Genomic DNA, 21,060 nt, shown 5'->3' on the forward strand with positions numbered 1-21,060 from the left:
TTAATATTACATGGATTCAGAGGAAAATAAAGAGATCTGGAGAAAAAGAAGGGCTATTTCATAAAGAAAGGGATCAGGGGAAGTTTCAGAGTGAATTGGCAGGAAAAAAGGGACGACGGCTGTCCTGGCCCACGAACTGGTGTGAACAAAGACAAAAGGGCAGAAAATTGAATTGGAGGCTGGGAGTTTAGTTGGTTTAGAGTTTGCCATAGAGGTTAAAACTAAAAGTTCGAGGACCAAGGTACCACTGGCTGAAGGCTTTTACTGCCCACCCTGGCTGTCTCTTTCGGGACCTGGCCAAGGACGGGGGCGCCGTCATGGAGTTGACATCCCCATAACAAGGACAGAAAGGTTTGACGCAAGGAGGCTGATAAAAGAAATGTTCACATATTGCGATATAGGGAAGTCATTCTGCCTTATACATGAGTTTAATTTTATGCTAACTAAAATAGCGTGTTGGGGCCTATCAAACATACATTGTACATCTGCTTTAATTATTAAAGAAAAAGGGCACATTGACCAAAAGTAAAGAACGTCCATGTTAAAAATAAAGATTAAAAATGCCCCTTTTCCTGGGATACCAGTGCTGGTCCTCCTTTGATGATAAGACTCCCTTCCCACATGTCAAGGCCATGCTGACTCACTGTGTATGTCCTGTTGTTTTTGTTGTTTTGAAACCCTGAAGAAATGTAACCCTGGCTTTTTTTTTTTTAAAAAAAATAAGTTTATCTTTGGCTGCGTTGGGTCTTCGTTGCTGCGCGCAGGCTTTCTCTAGTTGTGGCGATCGGGGGCTGATGATACAGTTTTAACTGACATTTGGTAAAATATACACATGTATAATTTGTTTTTCTATGCTTAGATAAAAGTTTGAAAATATATACACCAAATTTAACACCTATTATCATGAGGGTTCAGATGAACAGAAGCTGAAATCAGAAAATTCAATATAGGTTTTGTTAAAAGGTTAGGGAAAAAATCATTTTGAAAAAGCACCATATTTATCAATGATCCTGAGATTCTATATATGTGCGTAGGAAACAGAAAAATCTGCTTCTGGCTTGGTAACAAACATCAAAGAATAAGTCTTTGGTTCAACTAGAACTGATGTTTCTTCTGGTTGGAAGCATGACCATTTTTCCTGTCAGAAAACGTCATAAATATATAAAAGCTTTTTGAATTCTGAAGAGATGGGAACACTAGACCTCAACGTATGTAGTTATTATTTTTATATATTTTTGTATATTTCTGTAAGAATACTTCTGTAACAGTCTTAGAATCTTAAGGCAGTAAGGGAATTCATCTTGTCAAGTCCCTAATATTTTTTCAGTGATAAAAGAAAGTTTCATCTGTTTTTCCAAAGAATATATGCTTTGCATCTTATACATAATAATCCAGAGAAGAGAGAAAGAAAGTTACCCAACAAATATTTTGAGGAATATATAATCATAATACCTGCACCATTCAAGGACAATGTAAAAAAAATTGTAGTTCAATCTCCTACACTAGTCTGCATGAAAAAATTAAAATACGAAAATATTACCAAATAAAATCAAGCAGGGCTTCCCTGGTGGCGCAGTGGTTGAGAGTCCGCCTGCCGATGCAGGGGACGCGGGTTTGTGCCCCCTTCCGGGAGGATCCCACATGCCGCGGAGCGGCTGGGCCCGTGAGCCATGGCCGCTGAGCTTGCGCGCGTGCGGAACCTGTGCTCCGCAGCGGGAGAGGCCACAACAGTGAGAGGCCCACGTACCGCTAAAAAACAAATAAAAAAAAAAAAAAAAGATTAAAAAAAAAAATCAAGCAGTGAGAGACAGACTCAAGAATAAAGAACTTCAAATCTATAAGGAAAACAAACTACTCAGTGTAAAATTGAGTAAATTTCTTTATGTGCAGTTCCCAGAAAAGAAAATGCAAATGGAACAATATCATAAAAAGATGCTTAAATTCATTATGAACACAAAAATTAAAATCAATTATAATAAAATAATATTCATACCTATCATATTGATGAGAATAAAAACTTTAAAAAAACAAAGTGTTAGTGAGAATGTGAGGAAAGAAGATTTCTCATACATTGCTGTGGGAGTGTGAACTGTTAAAATTATATTGGAGAAAAATTTAGGATATTCAGTAAAGGTGCATATAATCTACAACCACGAAATTCTATGCCCAGGAATATATGCCAAAGAGTCTCTAGGGTATGTGTATATCAATGTCCTTATTTCACAGATAAAGGAAAGCAAACCTTAGCTTCTTCTACTATTAAATAAATTAATATATGAAAATCGTTTATGTGCCTCGTACATACTAAGCCGTCTGCTAAGTATATATCATCATCATCAGGAAAAATCAGCTGTAGGTGAAATTCTCTAAATTGATCGATATCATCGATATTGACAACAAAATATTTTAGGTGCTCCATCATTTCATCCCTGGAAGGGTATTCCAACAGCTGAAGAAAAAACCTGCCAAGTTTTGACCAGAATATGAAGTTTGGAGGGCATTCTGTCCTCCCCCACCTAGAGCCGTGCTTTTTTCCAAAGTAACAGTGTGGCTTTTCTTTTTAAAAATAATTTTTTTAAAAAAAATTAAGATTCTATTTTCTAGAATATTTTTAGGTTACAGCAAAATTGAGAGGAGGTTACAGAAATTTCCCATATATGCCGTGCCCCTACACATGCACAGCCTCCCTGGTTACCACATCTTCACCAGAGTGATCATTTGCTACAATTGATGAACCTATATTGACACACCACTATCACCCAAAGTTCATAGTTTCCATTACGGTTCACTCTTGGTGTTATTCATTCTATGGGTTTGGAGACATGTATCCACCATTATGGTATCGTATAGGGCATTTTCAATGCCCTAAAAATCCTCTGTTCTCTGCCTTTCATCCCGCTTCTCCCCAACTCATTTAGTGGCAACCACTGATCTTTTTACTGTCTTCATAGTTTGGCCTTTTCCAGAAGGTCACATAATTGGAATCACAGAGTATGTAACCTTTTCAGATTGGCTTCTTTCACTTAATAATGTGCATTTAAGTTTCCTCCATGTCTTTTCATGGTTTGATGGCTCATTTCTTTTTAGCACTGAATAATATTTAATTGTCTGGATGTACCACCGTTTGTTTATACATTCACCTACTGAAGGACATCTTGTAGCTTCCCAGTTTTGGTAATTCGGAATAAGGCTACTATAAATATCTGTGTAGATTTTTGCATGGACATAAGTTTTCGGCTCCTTTGGATAAGTACCAAGGAGTTCAATTGCTGGATTATATGGTAGGAGTATGTTTAATTTTGTAAGAAACTGTCCAACTATCTTCCATTGTTGCTGTACAATTTTGCATTCCCAGTAGCAATGAATGAGAGCTTCTGTTGCTGCCCTTCCCCACCAGCATTTGGTGGTGTCCGTGTTCTGGATTTTGGCCATTTGGGTAGGTACGTAGTGATACCTCAGTGTTGTTTCCAGTGTGGCCATTAGAGGAGGTGAGGACAGCACTCTAATCCTTGTACGACGCTCTCCCCTCCCCCACCCAGGCGCTGCCTCCCCAGACTGTGTTTCCGTAGTTCCCTGACAGTTTCTCAGGGCTCTAAGCTTCAAATTCTGCCTAAAGGGGAAGCAGTACGGAAAGCGTACGGTAGGATCTGAAATCCACCCGAAACGTCAGGCTGAGGGAAGTTACTCCTGGAAAGGTTTCTCAGGTGCTACTCAGGGGCCAGGCAACTTTCTGCCTTGACTCTCCAGAAGACTTTAGTAAATGATACCACAAGCGGCAGAACAAAGGAAGGAGGTGCCCAGATGATAGCCTACTCCTGGAGCGTGAGGCTCACTCTATTTTATTTTATTCTACTTTTGGTGGCCAGACGCCAGTAGGAATCACTATCTCCTTGAAACCAACGGCCCCAGGATTTTCGTTTGAAGCTTTCACTACAATGAACACATCTGGCAGGTGGTGGATCCTCAAAGACAGGGCCCTGGAGGTTTCCTTTAAACGCAGAGATCTGCGACAAAGGTTGCCTGGGGCAGGTGTAAGACACAGATGGCTGGAGGGAGAGGAGCAGAAACCAGCTTAAACAGGAAAAGCAATCCTGATATGTTTAGGAAAGTTGATCTGGTGTCTTAACTGGAGTTTCAGGAAAAATCTGAAAGCTACTGGTTTACAACAGGAGTCCGACAGAGAGGTGTCCGGGCTCGGGAACCTCCTAGGGGATCGAAATGGATACACGGGTATTTGTCTCCAAAAAAACTTTAAAAGTCGAGAGTCTAGTCTCCAGCATGCGCGAGGCCTGCCTTCCGCAGAGCCGGGGTCCGAGCCTCTCAGCTACCTCAAAAACCCGGAGAAGGCAAATCCAGTCTGGCCCTGGAGTGCCCGGGGGGGTGGGGGTGGGCTCCGGCCGCCTGCACACTGGGCATGCGCAGGGGGTGGACCGCCAGGTCGGCTTTGGGAGCCGTGACGAGTCCGGAAGCGCCTGCGGGCGCCCCTCCAAACGAGAACTAGTTTTGTTTCGCTTCCCTCGGACGGGAGCCCGTCGGAGAGAACCCCCGGCAGGGCCAACCCGACACTCGGCAGCACCGCAGCAATGTCCAGCAACAGCTTCGCTTACAGTGAGCAGTCCGGAGGAGGGGAGGCGACGGAGCTGGGTCAGGAGGCGACCTCAACCATTTCCCCCTCCGGCGCCTTCGGCCTCTTTAGCAGCGATATGAAGAAGTGAGGAGAAAGGTTTGGGGTGTGGGGACGGGACTAGGGAGCTGGTGCCCGGGAGGAGCGGGCACCGAGATGGGGCTCCCGGGAGAGGGGTGGGGTCGCGCTAAGACCCACCCGGAAACGAGCGGTAACGTTTCCCGCAGCTGAATCAGTTGGGACTGGTGGGAGTTGTTGGGAGTTTGGGATGAGTGTGTGGAGGGGAGTCTCTAGTAGTTTTCAAACTTCAGTGAAAAAAGAACCATTTGGAGCCCTTAGGTGCTATCCCCAAAAACTCTGAATTGGTCTGGGTTGGGGCACAGGCATCTGCATTTTGAACAAACGCTTCAAGCTAATTTAATGTTTGCTTGATCACACCTGGAGAAATTCGCTCACTAGCGTGGAAGGGGTGTTTGGGGAGTTGAGAAGGAACGTGAGAGTGTGGCTAATGGGAAACTGTTCTGTGACCCTCGAATGCAGGAGCTAGGAGGTGTTTTAGACGCTTTATGAAGGGACAAGCTGGTTTATACAGACGTTAATGTTCTCGGGCAACGTCCTTTGCACTACAGACAAAAAAAAACCAAACCACCCAAAACCCTTAAAACAAAAAACAAAACCCAAAAACCACCCCAATCCCAAACACAGTAATAAGCATATGAGTAGAGAATATTTAGTGTTACTCTGAGCAAGTGGTAAAATTTTACAAATTAATAGTGTGAATTTTAAAAATGAACACTAAACATTGTATACTTGGTTTTTTGAAAAGTTATTAAGAGTAAAAAAAAGAATTATTCAGAGTATTTTAAGTACCACCGAAAAGGGAAAGAACCCCCCCACCGCATTGATTTTTTTGGGGGGCGAAGGAATGGTTTTAAACTTACAGAATTCTGGTAACTTTGTATTTTATTGTAATCATTTTTACGTTTTTCTTTTTTTTAATCTCAGTGCTAACTAAACACTATGGTCACATAATAGGCTGACACTAGATTTATGCTAAATTAAGGTAAAGTAGCTGTGCTGGTGGCTTTGCGGTGTCAGAAAGATAAATTAAAATTTAATTTAAATTAAATTCAAATTTATTTTAAAAGACATTCTGGAAAGTGCTAGTAGTTGAAATTGGGATTACATTTTCACTGTATTAAGCTAACTGAAATCCTGTATGGAGTGTGAAATAGAGTTTTTGGTTTGTTTATTTGTTTGTTTCCTTATTCGCAGGTTAGAAAAGTTTAAAAGTAATAGAACTAACTTTTCGTGTTTCATTCTGTGTATTTAGATGATAGATTGTTCCAACAAGGAGCTTGTTGCAGCTCTGCTGTTCTATTAGCAGATGTTTCAACTGTTGAATTAACGTATAAGTCTGTAGAGGTCTGTTTCGCACGTGATATGCTTACAATTGATTTACTTTTATGTTTTGTGAACTTCTAAGATATTTTTCTTTTAGAGCCTTTCATTTCCTATTTTGTCAGATTTGGGCCTGATTTGGAAAAAAATGTGTGGCTTTGACTATGACCAGTGCTGTTGAGGTGCCTGAGCAAGTTGGATTTAAAATAAAAATAGCTAACATTTATAGAGTGCTTGTGCACACTGCTTTACATTTATTATTTCATTTGGTCCTCCTAACAACCCTTTGGCTGAGTGTGAGTATGGCTTATGGGAAACTATTCTGTGATGCTCAAGTGTCACAGAGGATCAAGGAGCAACCCAAAGCTACTTCTTTGATCCCACTTTGTGGATGAGAAAATTGGAGCCCAAGTGGTTAATTTGCCCAAGATCACAAAGCTAGAACCACTGCACTGCCTGGATTTGAGCTCAATCTAATCTTGGAGCCCATTCTCTTGGGCACTTGGATATGCTACTTGCTGCTTGATGAAGTTTATTGTGCTTTTATTAGAGAATGCATACAACTCATTAAAAGTTTAAAACTTTGAATAGTAGTTGTAGACAGTGTATGACCTTGAGGCTTTCAGGAATTAGAAACATTTTGGCCATTGAATTGCAACCTAATGGGGTTGTACAGAAACAAGGAGACCCCTGTTCTGGAAGTGGTCACTTAATCTCTCTTGAGCTTGCATTCTCTCATTTATTAAAGGGTGATATTTCTTGCCTTTTTTAAAACCCAAATGACAAAATTTATATAAAAAACTTAAAGCTTACCCTGTTCCTCTGCTCTAATTTATTTTTTATCGAAGTATAATTGGCATGTAATGTATTAGTTTCAGGTGTACAACGTAGGTAGGTATTCAGTAGGTATTTTTATATATTGAGAAAGGATCACCACAAGAAGTCTAGTTAACATCCGTCACCACACTTAGTTACAGTTTTTTTCCCTGTGACGAGGACTTTCAAGATTCACTTTTTTAGCAGCTTTCAAATAAACAATACAGTATTATTAACTGTAGTCACCATGTTGTACATTACATCCCCCTGACTTATTTATTTTATAACTGGAACTTTGTGCCTTTGACTCTCTTCACCCATTTCGCCCACCCCCTCTGCTCTCATTTTCTTTTTTTAAAAAAATTAATTAATTTATTTTTAAATTTTTGGCTGCCTTGGGTCTTCGTTGCTGTGCGCGGGCTTTCTCTAGTTGCGGTGAGTGGAGGCTACTCTTCATTGCGGTGCGCAGGCTTCTCATTGCAGTGGCTTCTCTTGTTGCAGAGCACGGGTTCTAGGTGCGTGGGCTTCAGTAGTTGTGGCATGCGGGCTCAGTAGTTGTGGCACGCGAGCTCTAGAGTGCAGGCTCAGTAGTTGTGGCGCACGTCTGCTCTCATTTTCGATGATTTATCAACACTTTGAAATCGTTTCAGGTTTTCAAAAAAGTTGTAGGAATAGTACAGAGAACTACTCCTGAGGCACATTCAGCAATTTTAAAAAATTGCTGCATTTATTTCTCCATACACACGCAGACACACACATTCCATATTATTATCTCTTCTGATACATCTGAGAATAGGTTGTATACATCATGTCTCTTTATCTTCATACCTCAGTGTGTATTTTATTTAAGAACTGCAGTACTTTTACAACTGTAGTACTGTTATATTCAGGAAATTTAACATTAGTACAATCTACAGTCTATAATCCCCGTGTTGTCATTTGTTCCAATAAATAATTTTAATTTTTTTTAACATTTTTTCCTCTAGTACAGAATCCAGTCCAGGATCATGTATTTCACTTAGTTCTCATATCTCTTTAATCTCCTTTAATCTGGAATAGTTCCTTAGCCTTTGTCTTTCACTACCTGGACACTTTGAAGAATACAAGCCAATTACTTTATAGCATGTTAATCAACTTGTCTTTGCTGGTTCCTACATACATTCATGTTATGTATCCCAGGCTACAGTACTACCTTCTTAGACTATTGTGTCGGGAGGCATAGGATGCCCATCTTCATGATGTTAATTTTCCCAGGTAAAGGGTTGTCCATTATTTATTTATTTTCCAATAATCTATCTATGGGGGGGACAGTTGGAGACCATGCAGATGTTTTGCTCTTCATCAGATTCACCATCCCCTATATTTAGCAACCATCAATGAATCTGTTCAACCAGTCTTTACCACAGTGTCTGCAAAGTGGTGATGTTCTAACTCCTTCCACTATTCTGTTCTTTGGCCGCTTATCCTAAAGCTCTATGTCCTTTTGATCCTTCACTAACCATCTCAAGGATGCCTAATCACTTCCTAGTCACAGGATCATTGATGATTTTTGTTTTCTGAATTTAATCCTATTTATCAATCTTATTTATTCCCTTCCCTTTTAAATAGAACTAAAGTTAGAGAGCTTTAAATGGTTTTACGAAAGCAGATTTTATACATCATTTATTGGTTAATCAAGCCTGTGTATTAGATGATTGGTGTCAAGATTTGCAATTTCGTTATTTTAAAATGTAAAAAATTAATTTTTTGTAATCGTTTCCTTTGAGACTATTGTAAACTTTTATTGCTTTTAGTTTTTTCCTCAATTATTTTTCTTTTGTCTTAAACTCTTAACCAATTTGGCTGTGTGTGTATAATTTAAAAATTAATTTTAATATTTTTATTTCTGGATTAAAGATTTAATTAGGAATTAATTTCTAGAAGGAAACAGACAATACTAATTAATTTTTCTTAACAATGGTAAAACTACTAAATTTCCAAATCTCTTTTCTTTTGAGAACATCACAGTGTATTAGAAAGAGCATTGGACCTAGAGTGAGGAGGCCTGGATTTAAGTTGATGTTTTCCACCTGTAGTAATGTTTCCTTGTTCAAGTTGCTTGATCTCTTCAAACTTCAGTGTCCTCATTTCTAGAGAGGACTTGCCTATTTTGTGAGTTTTTCATAAGATGGTATAGTTGAAAATGATTTCTAAACTAGAATATTAACTAACACTATTTAGAAAAGTTGTTGAAAGCTTTGCTGAGGTGGTGATATTTTAGGTCATAAAGCCTGGGAAGATTTTTGCCAGGTGGAGAACAGGGGGAGTTCTTCAGGCAAAGTATACCGAAACCAGGACAGTTGCAAAAAAAAAAAAAAAAAATGCACATTTAGATGAAATATAGATTATAGATCAGCATTTAGAATTGTGGGTAGTAATTAAAGCATGGGAATGGATGAAATCACCCAGGGAGAATTTTTCTGGTTAGGAGACAAGGCAGTTTAGACAAATCGCTAGGGAACACCAACATTTAAGGTGTGAATGGAAGAAGAACTAGCTAAAGAGTGCTCAGAGGGGTAGGAAACCAGAGAAAGGTTAAAAAAAAAAGGAAGCTGAGAGGAAAGTTGGTTAGAGGAAATGGTCAACTATGTTAGGAATTGCAGAGAGAGGGCAAATAGAACGAAGGCTGAAAAGAGGCCATTGGATTTAACAATGAATAGGTAACCAAGGTAGCAGTTTTAGTCCCTGCTGAAATTGGGGTGGACTTTTCATTTGTTTAGATTCACAGAGCTAATTTAGACCCAAGTAAGAGCTGCATACTTTTGTGTTGTACTACATCATGTAGTAGTATGATATAATCAATACTATATCAGCGTATTTGCATTGCAAACGATAAGGCCTAGCTTACTTTTTTAACTTAAATTTTATTTATTGTCAGCTTGATATCAGCCATGAAAATTACATTACATATAACCCTTTAACCTTTAATATCAGTATTTCTCAGTGGAATCCACTAGGAGTTTTACAATGGGGCTCTAGTTTGCATATAATTACAGCAAATCTAACTTACATCCACTGCTTTTTCTCCCTTTCAGGAGGGCATATAGAAATGTATCTGAATGAGAGCAACCTTCTTATAGGGATGTTTTTGAGTTAACTTTATCTTTAAAATTTATTTATTTATTTATTTATGGCTGTGGTGGGTCTTCGTTGCTGCACACTGGCTTCCTCTAGTTGCAACGAGCGGGGGCTACTCTTCGTTGCGGTGCACAGGCTTCTCACTGTGCTGGCTTCTCTTGTTACGGAGCACAGGCTCTAGGCACACGGGCTTCAGTAGTTGTGGCATGTGGGCTCTAGAGCGCAGGCTCAGTAGTTGTGGCACACGGGCTTAGTTGCATCGCGGCATGTGGGATCTTCCTGGACCAGGGCTCAAACCTGTGTCTGCTGCATTGGCAGGCGGATTCTTAAGCACTGCGCCACCAGGGAAGCCCCGACTTAACTTTATTAAAAGTAAAGATCAACCAGTCCTGTCGACCAAGAAAATGCAGAAGGCTGCAAATAAAATAATTTATTTGGGGTCTTAAGAATTGCAGTTCGAGATTGTACAGGGGAAGAGAGTCAGAGGCTTATAAAGATGAAAGCTACAAGGTTATTAAGTTGTTTGTGAAGAATTATGGTTGACCATGACGCAGGGAAGTATTTGTCCTTAAGGAACAGGCTGTCACGAGTTATTTTAGGGTAAGGGTCGGTTAAATATTTTGAGTTTCTGGAACATTGGGCAGATATTCTGGATACCTACATTAAGATAGTAAGTGGTCAAAGTTCAGATTCCATCCGGGCTGAGTCGTCCATAAGTCATACCTCCTCAGTGGCCTCCTGGCTTCATTTTAGAGAGCTCTCAGCAGTACCGATTTCATTTTGATTTTCCTTTTTCTGCCCCAGTTGTCAGTACCTTATTAATAGTAACACATTATTTTGTTTATTTTTGTTTGTTTTTGCATTTCTTCCAGTTTTATTGAGATATAATTATATACAGCACTGTATAATATACAGCATATAAGTTTAATGTGTACAGCATAATGATTTGACTTACATACATCATGAAATGATTACCACTGTAAGTTTAGTGAACATCCGTCATCTCATATAGATACAACATTAAAGAAATAGCAAAAAATTTTTTTTTCCTTCTGATAAGAACTCTTAGGATTTGCTTAAAAATTTTCACATATAAAGTATAGCAGTGTTAGTTATATTCATCATGTTCTATAGTACATCCCCAGTTGTAAGATAAAGTATTTACTTATAACTGGAAGTTTGTACCTTTGACTACCTTCATCCAATTCCCCTGCCACCCAACCTCCCTGCCTCCGGTAACCACAATTCTGATCTCTTTTTCTGTAAGTTTGTTTGTTTTTGATGAATAATTGACCTATAACACTATGTTAGTTCCTGGTACATAACATAGTGATTCAATACTTCTATACATTTCCAAATGATCGCTATAATAAGTCTAGCTGTTATCTCTTGCCATACAAAGATACTACATAATTATTGACTGTATTCTCCACACTGAACATTTCATACATGTGACTCATCTTTTTGTAACTGAAGTTTATACACCTATCCCCTCCTTCCCCTGCAACCACCTGTTCTCTGTATCTGTGATCTGTTTCTGTTTAGTTATATTTGTTCATTTGTTTTTTAGATTCTGCATATGTCTTTCTCTGTCTGACTTATATCCCTTGGCATAATATTCTCTGGTTATTACATGTTGTAGAAAATGGCGAGATTTCATTCTTTTTTATAAATGAGTAATCTGTTGTGTGTGTGTGTGTGTGTGTGTGTGTGTGTGTGTCTGTCTGTATACACATACCATATTTTCTTTATCCATTCATCTGTCAGTGGACACTTAGGTTGCTTCCACATCTTGGCTATGGTAAATAATGCTGCAATGAACTTATGTTGCATATATCTTTTCAAATTAGTGTTTTGTTTTCTTTGGATAAATACCCAGGAGTGGAATTGCTAGATCATATGATAATTCCATTTTTAATATTTTGAGGAACCTCCATACACTTATGGCTGCTGCAATTTACAATCCCATCAACAGTGTACAGTGGTTCCCTTTTCTCCACATCTTTGCCATTTTTTGATTGAGTTGTTTGGTTTTTTGTTTTTGATACTGAATTGTATGAGCTGTTTATATATTTTGGATATTAATCCCTTGTCACATCATTTGCAAATATTTTCTCCCATCCTGTAGGTTGTCTCTTTGTTTTGTTGATGGTTTCCTTTGCTGTGCAAAAGCTTTTAAGTTTAATTAGGTCCCATTATTTATTTTTGCTTTTATTTCTTTTGCCTTAGGAGACAGACCCAAAAAAATATCGTTATGATTTATATCAAAGAGTGTTCTGCCTATGTTTTCTTCTAGAAGTCTTAGGGTTTCAGGTTTTACATCTAGGTCTTTAATCCATTTTGAGTTTATTTTTGTATATGCTCTGAGGTAATGTTCTAAGCTCAGCTTTTACATGCAGCTGCCCAGTTTTCCCAGCTCCATTGTTGAAGAGGCTGTCTTTTCTACATTGTACCTTAAATTCTTGGTTGATATCAGCCTGTAAGTAGGTGGGGCCCAGGCCCAGGGCGTCCTGGGGCTGGTGCTAGACTGCTGATGAGTGGGCTGGGTCCTGACACAGCTGGCTGTAGGGCCTCGGTGGTCCCAGGTCTGGTGCCCACCCGCTGGTTGATAAAGCCAGGTCCAGAGCTAGTGCTGGCCCGCTGGTGGGTGGGGTGGATGGGATTGGCTGGCTGCTGTACCCGGGGCTAAATGGGGCTCTTGCTGGCCCATTGATGTGTAGAGCTGGGTATTGGGCCTTCTGGTAGACAGGGCTGGGTCCCAGGGAAGATGGGGGTTCAGGGGTTTCTATGGCAGCTGGCCTGCTGATGGGTAGGACAGTGTCCCCCCCGCAGCTAGCTTGATCTAGAGTGTCCCAGGACTGGTGCTGACTGGCTGGTGGGTGGGCTGGGTCCTGGCACTAACAAGCTAGAGGGAGAATTCCAAAATGATGCTTGCCAGCACCAGTATCCTTGGGAAATGAGCTCCCCCAAATGGCTGCCACCAGCATCTATGTCTCCAGGATACATCCCAGTTGCCTCTTGCCTCTCTGGGAAGCTTTCCAAGGTTAGCAAGTTGGTCTGACCCAGGGTCCTTTCAAATTACTGCTTCTGCCCTGGGTCCTAGAGCATGTGAGATTTAGTATGTGCCCTTTTATGAGTGGAGTCTCTATTTCCCACAGTCCTTTGGCTCTCCCCAAAGTAAGCCCCACTCGTCTTCAAAGCCAAACATTCTAGGGGCTTGTCTTCCCGGTGCAGGACCCCTGGGCTGGGGAGCCTGATGTGGGGCTCAGAGCCCTTGATCCTTGGGGAGAACCTCTGCAGTTATAATTATCCTCCTGTTTTGGGGTCCTCTATCTGAGGCTTTGGGTTCTTGACTATATTGTGGCTCTGCCCTTCTTCCCTATCTTTCTGTGGTTCCTTCTGTATATCTTAAGTTGTAGGAGCTCTTCTCTGCTAGTGTTCAGGTCATTCTCATCTGTAGTTGCTCTATAAATAGTTGTGATACTGGTGTGTCTGTAGGAGGATGTGAGCTCAGGATCTTCCTCCTCCACCATATTGGCCACTCTATAACACATTATTTTAGACATACTTTAAAGAGTCATTGTGTCTCCATATGAGGGTTTAAACTTTTTTTCCCATTTTTTATTTATAATATTTAATTTTTTATAATATTTAATTTTAATTAGGGTCTATACCATATTTAAAATTTTTTTCATATAACGGTTTTATAGTTCCAGTTGTTCAAAGCTTGCTCTACTTTCTTTTTACTTTTCCTAGTATTTTCATTGATACCTTTATCTCATTAAGTCATTCTGTATTTTCATTTTGTAGGGACTCATTGAATATTTGTTAAATATTGTATAGAGGACTCTTTCTTTCACATACTCACCTAACATTACATGGTATAATTTATGTGAAGGTGCTTAGCAAAAAGTGTTTGGCTTATAATTTTGCATAATAAATGTTTTAGGTCTTTTACTCAATTGAATGATTCAGATTCTACTAATATTTAGTGTTTCTTTAGCCAGCGTAGTTAAAAAATAAAGCATGACTGGGTTCCGTGGACCTTATACAGAAGGAAAATTTAGCCTGGTATCCCTATTAATGTATTATTGCATTACCCTGAAGTTAATTGTATATAGTTCCAAAACAGCCATTTTCTTTATGTCATTGCTTGAGTTTTTGTTGTGGTTAGGGTTATTGACCTAGAATTGTCACATAAGTGTTGAATGAATTTTACAATCAGGATTTTTGAAGTCTATACCATTCTTGAAAGGCATCTTTATTTATACCATCTTTAACTTTATTTATATCATCTTAAAGGCATCTTTAACTATACCATAAGTATAGTTAATTCCTCTGTGTTTTCAGTAGAAATACAAATAATTATAAGATCTTTATCTTGCCTTTAAGAATTTAGTTGGTGAGATAAGGCTAATGTGAACTAATACAAGTATAAAATTAGTGTTAAATTGTGTAATAATTCTCAACTTTTCATACCTACCAAAAGGTATTTATTATAAGCCTTGATTTTTGTAAACAATGATTTACTGAAGAAAATGGACGTGCTGTAATTTCAAAATGTCAAACACATTTTAGTTTGAGATGCTGAAAATGTTGGAGTCCTGAGTTGTTAGCATATTATGAAGAGGCACAGGCTCCTCGTTGTGAATTCCTTCCTCTCGTGCTCAGGAGTCCAGCTTTGCCAGTATGAAAATACACTCCATTAATGATTTCTATAGCATACCTTTGTCCTTGTCGTCATCTTCAATTTCTGAAGATTAAATTCCCTTGGTTCCAGTTTTGGTAAGTGCTCGATCTTGTTAATTCTGCTTAGCTTTTGGAATTTTTGGTCACTAGATCTAGTTATGGAGATGTAAACAATGTATTTGCCATGCTGTATATGGAAATTGGACCCTATATTTTTTTTAATTTACAAAAGACATATAAAATATAAGCAATTTCAGTGTTTTATTTTATTTTATTTTGGCTGTACCGTGTGGGTTGCGGGACCATAGTTCCCCAATCATGGATTGAACCTGGACCACAGCAGTGAAAGTGCTAAGTCCTAACCACTGGACTGCCAGGAAACTCCCAATTTCAAAGTTTTATTGATCTTTCACTAAGTAAATGTCATTTGTTCCAAGATGGCTGTTAACAAAAGAAGGAACTAGTTGTTTTTGTCTTCACGTAAGTAAGACTGTTAGTTCTACAAAGGGCTGACTACACAGGTTAAGGATTGTCACTTTAGTGGTGCAGTAGGGTTCCTGTAATTTAATTCTTGAAACATACTTGAAATCAAATAAGATTTTACCACATTGAACAAAAAATTGATGAAATACTGCAGAGTCCTACTTTCCAATAGATTATAAGTGTTCCATTTTATTTGCTTAGCTTGCATTTCTTCTTAGAGGAGAGTCACTTCTTTTTAAAAAAAAAAGTTATTTATTTTAGGCTGTGTTGGGTCTTCGTTGCTGCATGAGGGCTTTCTCTAGTTGAGGCGAGCGGAGGTTACTCTTTGTTGCGGTGCACAGGCTTCTTATTGTAGCGGCTTCTCTTGTTGCGGAGCAGGGGCTCTAGGTGCGTGGGCTTCAGTAGTTGCAGCATGCGGGCTCATCAGTTGTGGCTCGCACGCTCTAGAGCGCAGGCTCAGTAGTAGTGGCTCGCGGGCTCCGTGGCATGTGGGATCTTCCCGGACCAGAGTTCGAACCTATGTCCCCTGCATTGGCAGGCGGATTCTTAATGACTACGCCACCAGAGAAGTCCAGGAGAGTCACTTCTGACTTTTACAATTTATCTTAAACACTCAACCAAGAAAATATTCATCCCTTGATATAGGATATGTTATTTTTAAGATCACTGGTTTTGTGAAATCCAAGGAGAAAATATGGAATACTTAAATTCAGGCCTTACCATTAAATACCAAGATATGAGATATTACTTCTAAAAATATTTAGAATTTAGGGTAACATTACTAGAACTGAATGAGTAAAACAAAAAAAATCAGACAGATGGTCAGTTGAAATGTTCTTTTTTACTGCAGAAAAGTTACAAATGCTCATGGAATGACAAATGTATTATAGTGAAATAATTTGACAGTATTGCAATTGTGTATATAAATGAACTACTGCCAAAAACTAATTGCCTGCAGTCCAAATTCAAAATTTAAAGTGAAGAGCCCAGAGTAGAATATTCAAGAAGGAAATGATTTTCCTATATTTCACATTATTATGAATAACAGTCTTTGGTTTGTGTATTTAAGGAAGACTTATTTAGCATGTCAGCTGGAAAGAGTTCATAGATCTACAAAAGTGAACAATTTATAGTCAATGTCTGCTTATTGATGGGCTGATTATTTGTACTGCTGATAGGAATTGACCTAATTAGAAGGCCAGTGTCTTATTTATTTTTTGCGGTACGCGGGCCTGTCACTGTTGTGGCCTCTCCCGTTGCGGAGCACAGGCTCCGGACACGCAGGCTTAGCGGCCATGGCTCGTGGTCCCAGCCGCTCCGTGGCATGTGGGATCTTCCTGGACCGGGGCACGAACCCGTGTCCCCTGCATCGGCAGGCGGACTCTCAACCACTGCGCCACCAGGGAAGCCCGAAGGCCAGTGTCTTTAATCCTGCAGCTGAGTGAGTTAACATGGCAGCTGGATAAGCGAGAGACTTATGAATAAGGCTGGTCCCAATATCATGGGTTGGCAGAGCTACACATCACCCAGCTTTACTCTAGAAATGGGTTAAAGTTTCTTAAAGCCTCGGTTAAGGATGTGGTCATGAAGAATGAGGGGGGAATTTAGTACTAGGGGGCAGAGAGGTAAGGTGTAGAGTGGAAGGTCCGGTGCCAGATTGTGCAGGGCCTTGTAAGGACTTTGGATTTTTCTATGAGTGTAAAGAGAAGGCATTGGAAGGTTTTGAGCAGAATGGGCATTTAGAAGTCAGTCAGTAACTATTAAGTGCTTGTGGTGTGCCAGATATATTTATGTTTTCAAAAAGTTTATGGTCTGTAGGATACTTGAGACCTGTTTATTCATTTATAATTTTATTTCTATAACTAAAAAAATATAGAAGTAACTTACTGATTTAACAAGTACAAGTGCCTTCTTATGCTAGGTACTATTCTTGATGCTGGGGATTAATCAATCAGTGGACAAAATGCCTGCTTTCATGGAGCATATATTCCAACTGGAAGAAGATAGGTAATAAACAAGTAAATAGATGGTTGGTCATTTGATGACAAGGAGCGCTGTAGAGAAAAGTAAGGCAGGGAAAGAGGATAGAGAGTTAAGGTGGAGGTTGGGTTGAGTTTGAAATAGCAGGGTCAGGAAAAGATCCTTGACAGTACTACCTGGAGTGCCTGAGGGAGTGACATGCAGATGTCTGGGGAGAAGTATTCAGTCAAGAGGAATTACATGTGCTCAGGCCCTGAGGCAGGAGAGTTTCTGACCTGTGAGCATTGACAAAGAGGTCAGTGTGTCTGGATAGAGTGAATGAAGGAAAGAGGGGGGACTTAGCAGATGAGGAGGTCAGAGAGGTAAGGGCCAGATTGTGTAGGGCTTTGTAAATCATTTTAAGGACTTGGATTTTACTCTGTGTGAGAAGGGAAGCCACTGGAGGGTTTTGAACAGAGGAGTGAGATGATCCACCTTACGTTTTTAATGTATCACTTTGTCTCCTCAACTAGGAATAGACTGCAGATTTGAGGCAGGGAGACCAGCAAGGAGACCACCACAGTAACCCAGGCAAGAGAAGGGGATGACTAAATCAGACTGGTGGTAGTGGAGAGCAGTGGTTGGATTCTGGATATATTTTGAAAGTAGAGCCAATGAGATTTGCTGATGGTTTAGATGTGGTGTGTGAGGGAAAAAGATACCAAAGATGACACAAGGTGTTTTTGCCTAAACAGCTGGAAGTTTGGAATTGTTATCAAAATGAAGATTGTGTAAAGAGGAATTTTTTAAAGGGGGAAGAGGTTCAAGAGCTTGAGCATGTTAAGTTTGAGATACCTATTAGGCATCCAAGAGGAGATATTAAATAGGCAGTTGGATATATGAGTCTGGAGCTTAGGGAGGAGTTAGGCTAGACATATAAGTTTGGGAGCCATAGGGTTATAGAGGGTATTAAGTACCGTGATTGGGTGAGACATTAAGGGAGTGAATGTAGAAAGTGAAGAGGTCAGAGTACTAATCTCTGGGGCATTCCTGGAGCCTTTCTGTCAGATAGGGTCAAGTAAGATTACAGTACTGACAAGTGGCTTTGGAATTTGTCACTTTGGAGGTCTTTGGTGACCCTGACAAGCAGGTTAGGTGCAGTGGTGGGGCTGAAAGCCTGACTGGAGTGGGTTCAAGAGAGAAAGGAGAGGGACTTCCCTGGTGGTGCAGTAGATAGGAATCTGCCTGCCAATGCAGGGGACGTGGGTTCGATCCCTAAACCAGGAAGATCCTACATGTCGCAGAGCAACTAAGGTCGTGCGCCACAATTACTGAGCCTGCGCTCTAGAGCCCGGGTGCCACAACTACTGAAACCTGTGCGCCTAGAGCCCGTGCTCCGCAACGAGAGAAGCCACCGCAAGGAGAAGCCCACGCACCACAACTAGAGAAAGCCCAGGCACAGCAATGAAGACCCAGTGCAGCCAAAAATAAATAAAATTAAATCTTAAAAAAAAAAAAAAAAAGAGAGAGAAAGGAGAGTTGTAGTTAGTATGTATTACTGTATAGGGGAGCAAAGAAACGGAATGGTATCTGGAAGGGAATGTTAGTTTATGAAGAGGAAGGAATAAATTGATGATGCAACAGGGAAAAGATAATCACTGGACTGATTTCCCTCTTTCCTTATAGAAAATTTAGCAAATACAGATTAGTTAAATAACCCTAATTTTAATACCCACAGAGAATCAGTTAAAAAGATACAGGTCTTCCAGTCTTTTTTGCCTATATACTGTGTATTTTTAAAGCAAAGCTATATACTTTTTTAGTGTAATATTGTAATTTGCTTTTTTCACTTACTAATATGTGTAGTCTGTTCATTTCTTAAAGTGATAGTCCTTTAAGGGGCAAATTGTAATTAAGCCACTATCTTGGAAGAACCACTAAACTATTAGAAAATAGTGTCTTATTTTAAATAGTGCCTTGTATAGAGTGGGACCTTATTAATTACTAACTACAAGAACAAAGGGAATAACCTAACAGAAGAGTCAATACTAACGATGTTACATGTTAGCACTGACCAGGGCTTTCCACACATACCTGAGGCAGAGGGAATAGCGTATACCTTGGTTTAGAGCTGTGTTGTTCAATACCGTAGATACCAGCCACAGGTAACTATTTAAATTTAAACTGATTGAAATAATTTTAGTTTCTGAGTCACACTAGCCACATTTTTATGTGCTCAGTGTAGCTAGCAGTTAACATATTGGATAATGTGGATAAAGAATATTTCTTTCTGTTATCATAGAGCATTCTATTGGACAGTGCTGGTTTAGAGGCAAGGATTTAGGGCTTATTTAAAGAATAGGAAAAGTTCAGTATGGCTGGAGCACAGAGTTGGAGGGAAATTGGGACACGTGAAAGATGGTTGATAGTCAGGGTCCATATTATGAAGGGTCTTGTATACCATGCTCATAAATTTGAACTTATCATAAAGGTTTGCACAGTAAGAAGCTACCAAAGGATTTTAAGTAGAGGTACAATGTGGTGAGATTTATATTTTAGAAAGATCACTCTGGCTGCACCTAAGTGTTTGGAATGGTCAGCTGTGTGAATGGTGGAAGTATTCTGTGATATTGGAAACCCAGGAGACAGAGCAAGTTTGGAGTGAGGAAAGAAAGTGTTGAGCTCTGTTTTGGACCTGTTGAGTTTGATAGTTGGGTGTCCATTAAGCCATTAGATACATGGGTGTGGTACTCAGGAGATACCTAGGTTGGAGATACAGATTTGGGAGTCATCAATTGATAGATGATTTTGGAAGCCATTGAGGGGAAGTTGTGTGATATGTGAGGAGAAGGCCAAGGAGGAATCTTTGTACTAAGTTAACATTGAAGGGAGTGGGACAATTGAACCTCACTTAAAAGACCAAGAAGAGAGAATGAAGTTTGGGGAAATGCTTGAAGTTCATTATACAAACAGCTTTTGCACTGTGCTTAAGATTTAGGAAAAGAATCAGACCCACTTCCTACTTTTGTAGGAGGAAGATGGCAGATAAAGTTGTTTATTGTAGTTTGCTGAGGCAGTATGGCATAATGCTTAAGCTCACCCACTCTGGAGCTACTCTGCCTGGGTATGAAAACTTGTTACAGAGTTAATAAGTGGCACTTGGGCAGGTTACTTTATCACTCTATGCACTTGGTTTCCTTATCAGAAAAATGGAGATGAGGATGATAATAGTACTTGCACTCACCGAAATATTGTGAGGATTAAAAGATTTAACATATGTAAACAGTTAACAGTGCCTGATACATAATAAGCACAATTATTATTAATACTATTTTGGCACCATTAAGATCATTTGAGCTTTTTAAAAGTTTTGTTTTTAATGTCCTTTCTCAACTTAAAAGTTTAGAATCATTGTTAATTTTCACATTAACCATTGCTTTATGTTTTTAATTTTTAAATTATCGTTAAATTTGACATTATTGTTTTTCTGAATTATATTTCACAAGTACTTGAAAATACAAAATCATATAGTATCTTTAATGTGTGCTACATAAAAATAAATGGAGTTAATAAGCACTAGGCCACTTCTTCTGTGTGGTTATCAAGGATTTGGGAATAATGATTATAGGTAGTATAAATGAAAAAATATATATTTGTTTTAAACTTTTTGCTTAGCCATCAGTCTTGCTGATAGGTATCCTGTTGCTTTAAAGTTGTCTATTCTTAGAGAAGGAGTACAGTTTTCCTAAAAGAAGAGGGACTTACATATGTTTTGCTTTAACAGAAATTGAAGGAAGAGAGGGTTTCAGGAAGGAGTTAAGTGGTCAGCAGTGCCAGCTGCTGGTGAGTAGCCCAGTAAACTAAAGTCAGAGGTAGTGTTTCTTGGATTTACTGATAAGGTTGGTGATCGTGGTGGTAACAACAGTGTTAGGGAAAATCAGATTGCAGAGGATTGACAGGTGGGAGAGAAG

At 39.4% G+C, this 21,060-nt stretch overlaps 1 protein-coding gene across 4 annotated transcripts in view; it reads left to right on the top strand.

Annotated features, from left to right (window-relative positions):
- The first annotated feature begins 4,407 nt into the window (after nt 1-4,407).
- AP3B1 (adaptor related protein complex 3 subunit beta 1) overlaps nt 4,408-21,060 on the top strand; it is a 275,250-nt gene continuing 258,597 nt past the window's right edge. For 2 of the 4 annotated variants that reach the window (XM_027100772.1, XM_027100770.1), the window contains exon 1: nt 4,477-4,711. In XM_027100772.1, coding sequence (XP_026956573.1) covers nt 4,584-4,711 — 128 coding nt within the window. In that variant the 5' untranslated portion in view covers nt 4,477-4,583. Of the gene's footprint in view, nt 4,712-21,060 lie in introns of all 4 variants that reach the window. The other 2 variants (XM_027100769.1, XM_027100771.1) reach the window with 2 other exon arrangements.

This window comes from Aethalodelphis obliquidens, unplaced genomic scaffold (assembly GCF_003676395.1).
Source record: "Aethalodelphis obliquidens isolate GAN/ISIS:26980383/991018 unplaced genomic scaffold, ASM367639v1 scaffold4, whole genome shotgun sequence".
In the NCBI taxonomy this organism is placed as follows: domain Eukaryota; kingdom Metazoa; phylum Chordata; class Mammalia; order Artiodactyla; family Delphinidae; genus Aethalodelphis; species Aethalodelphis obliquidens.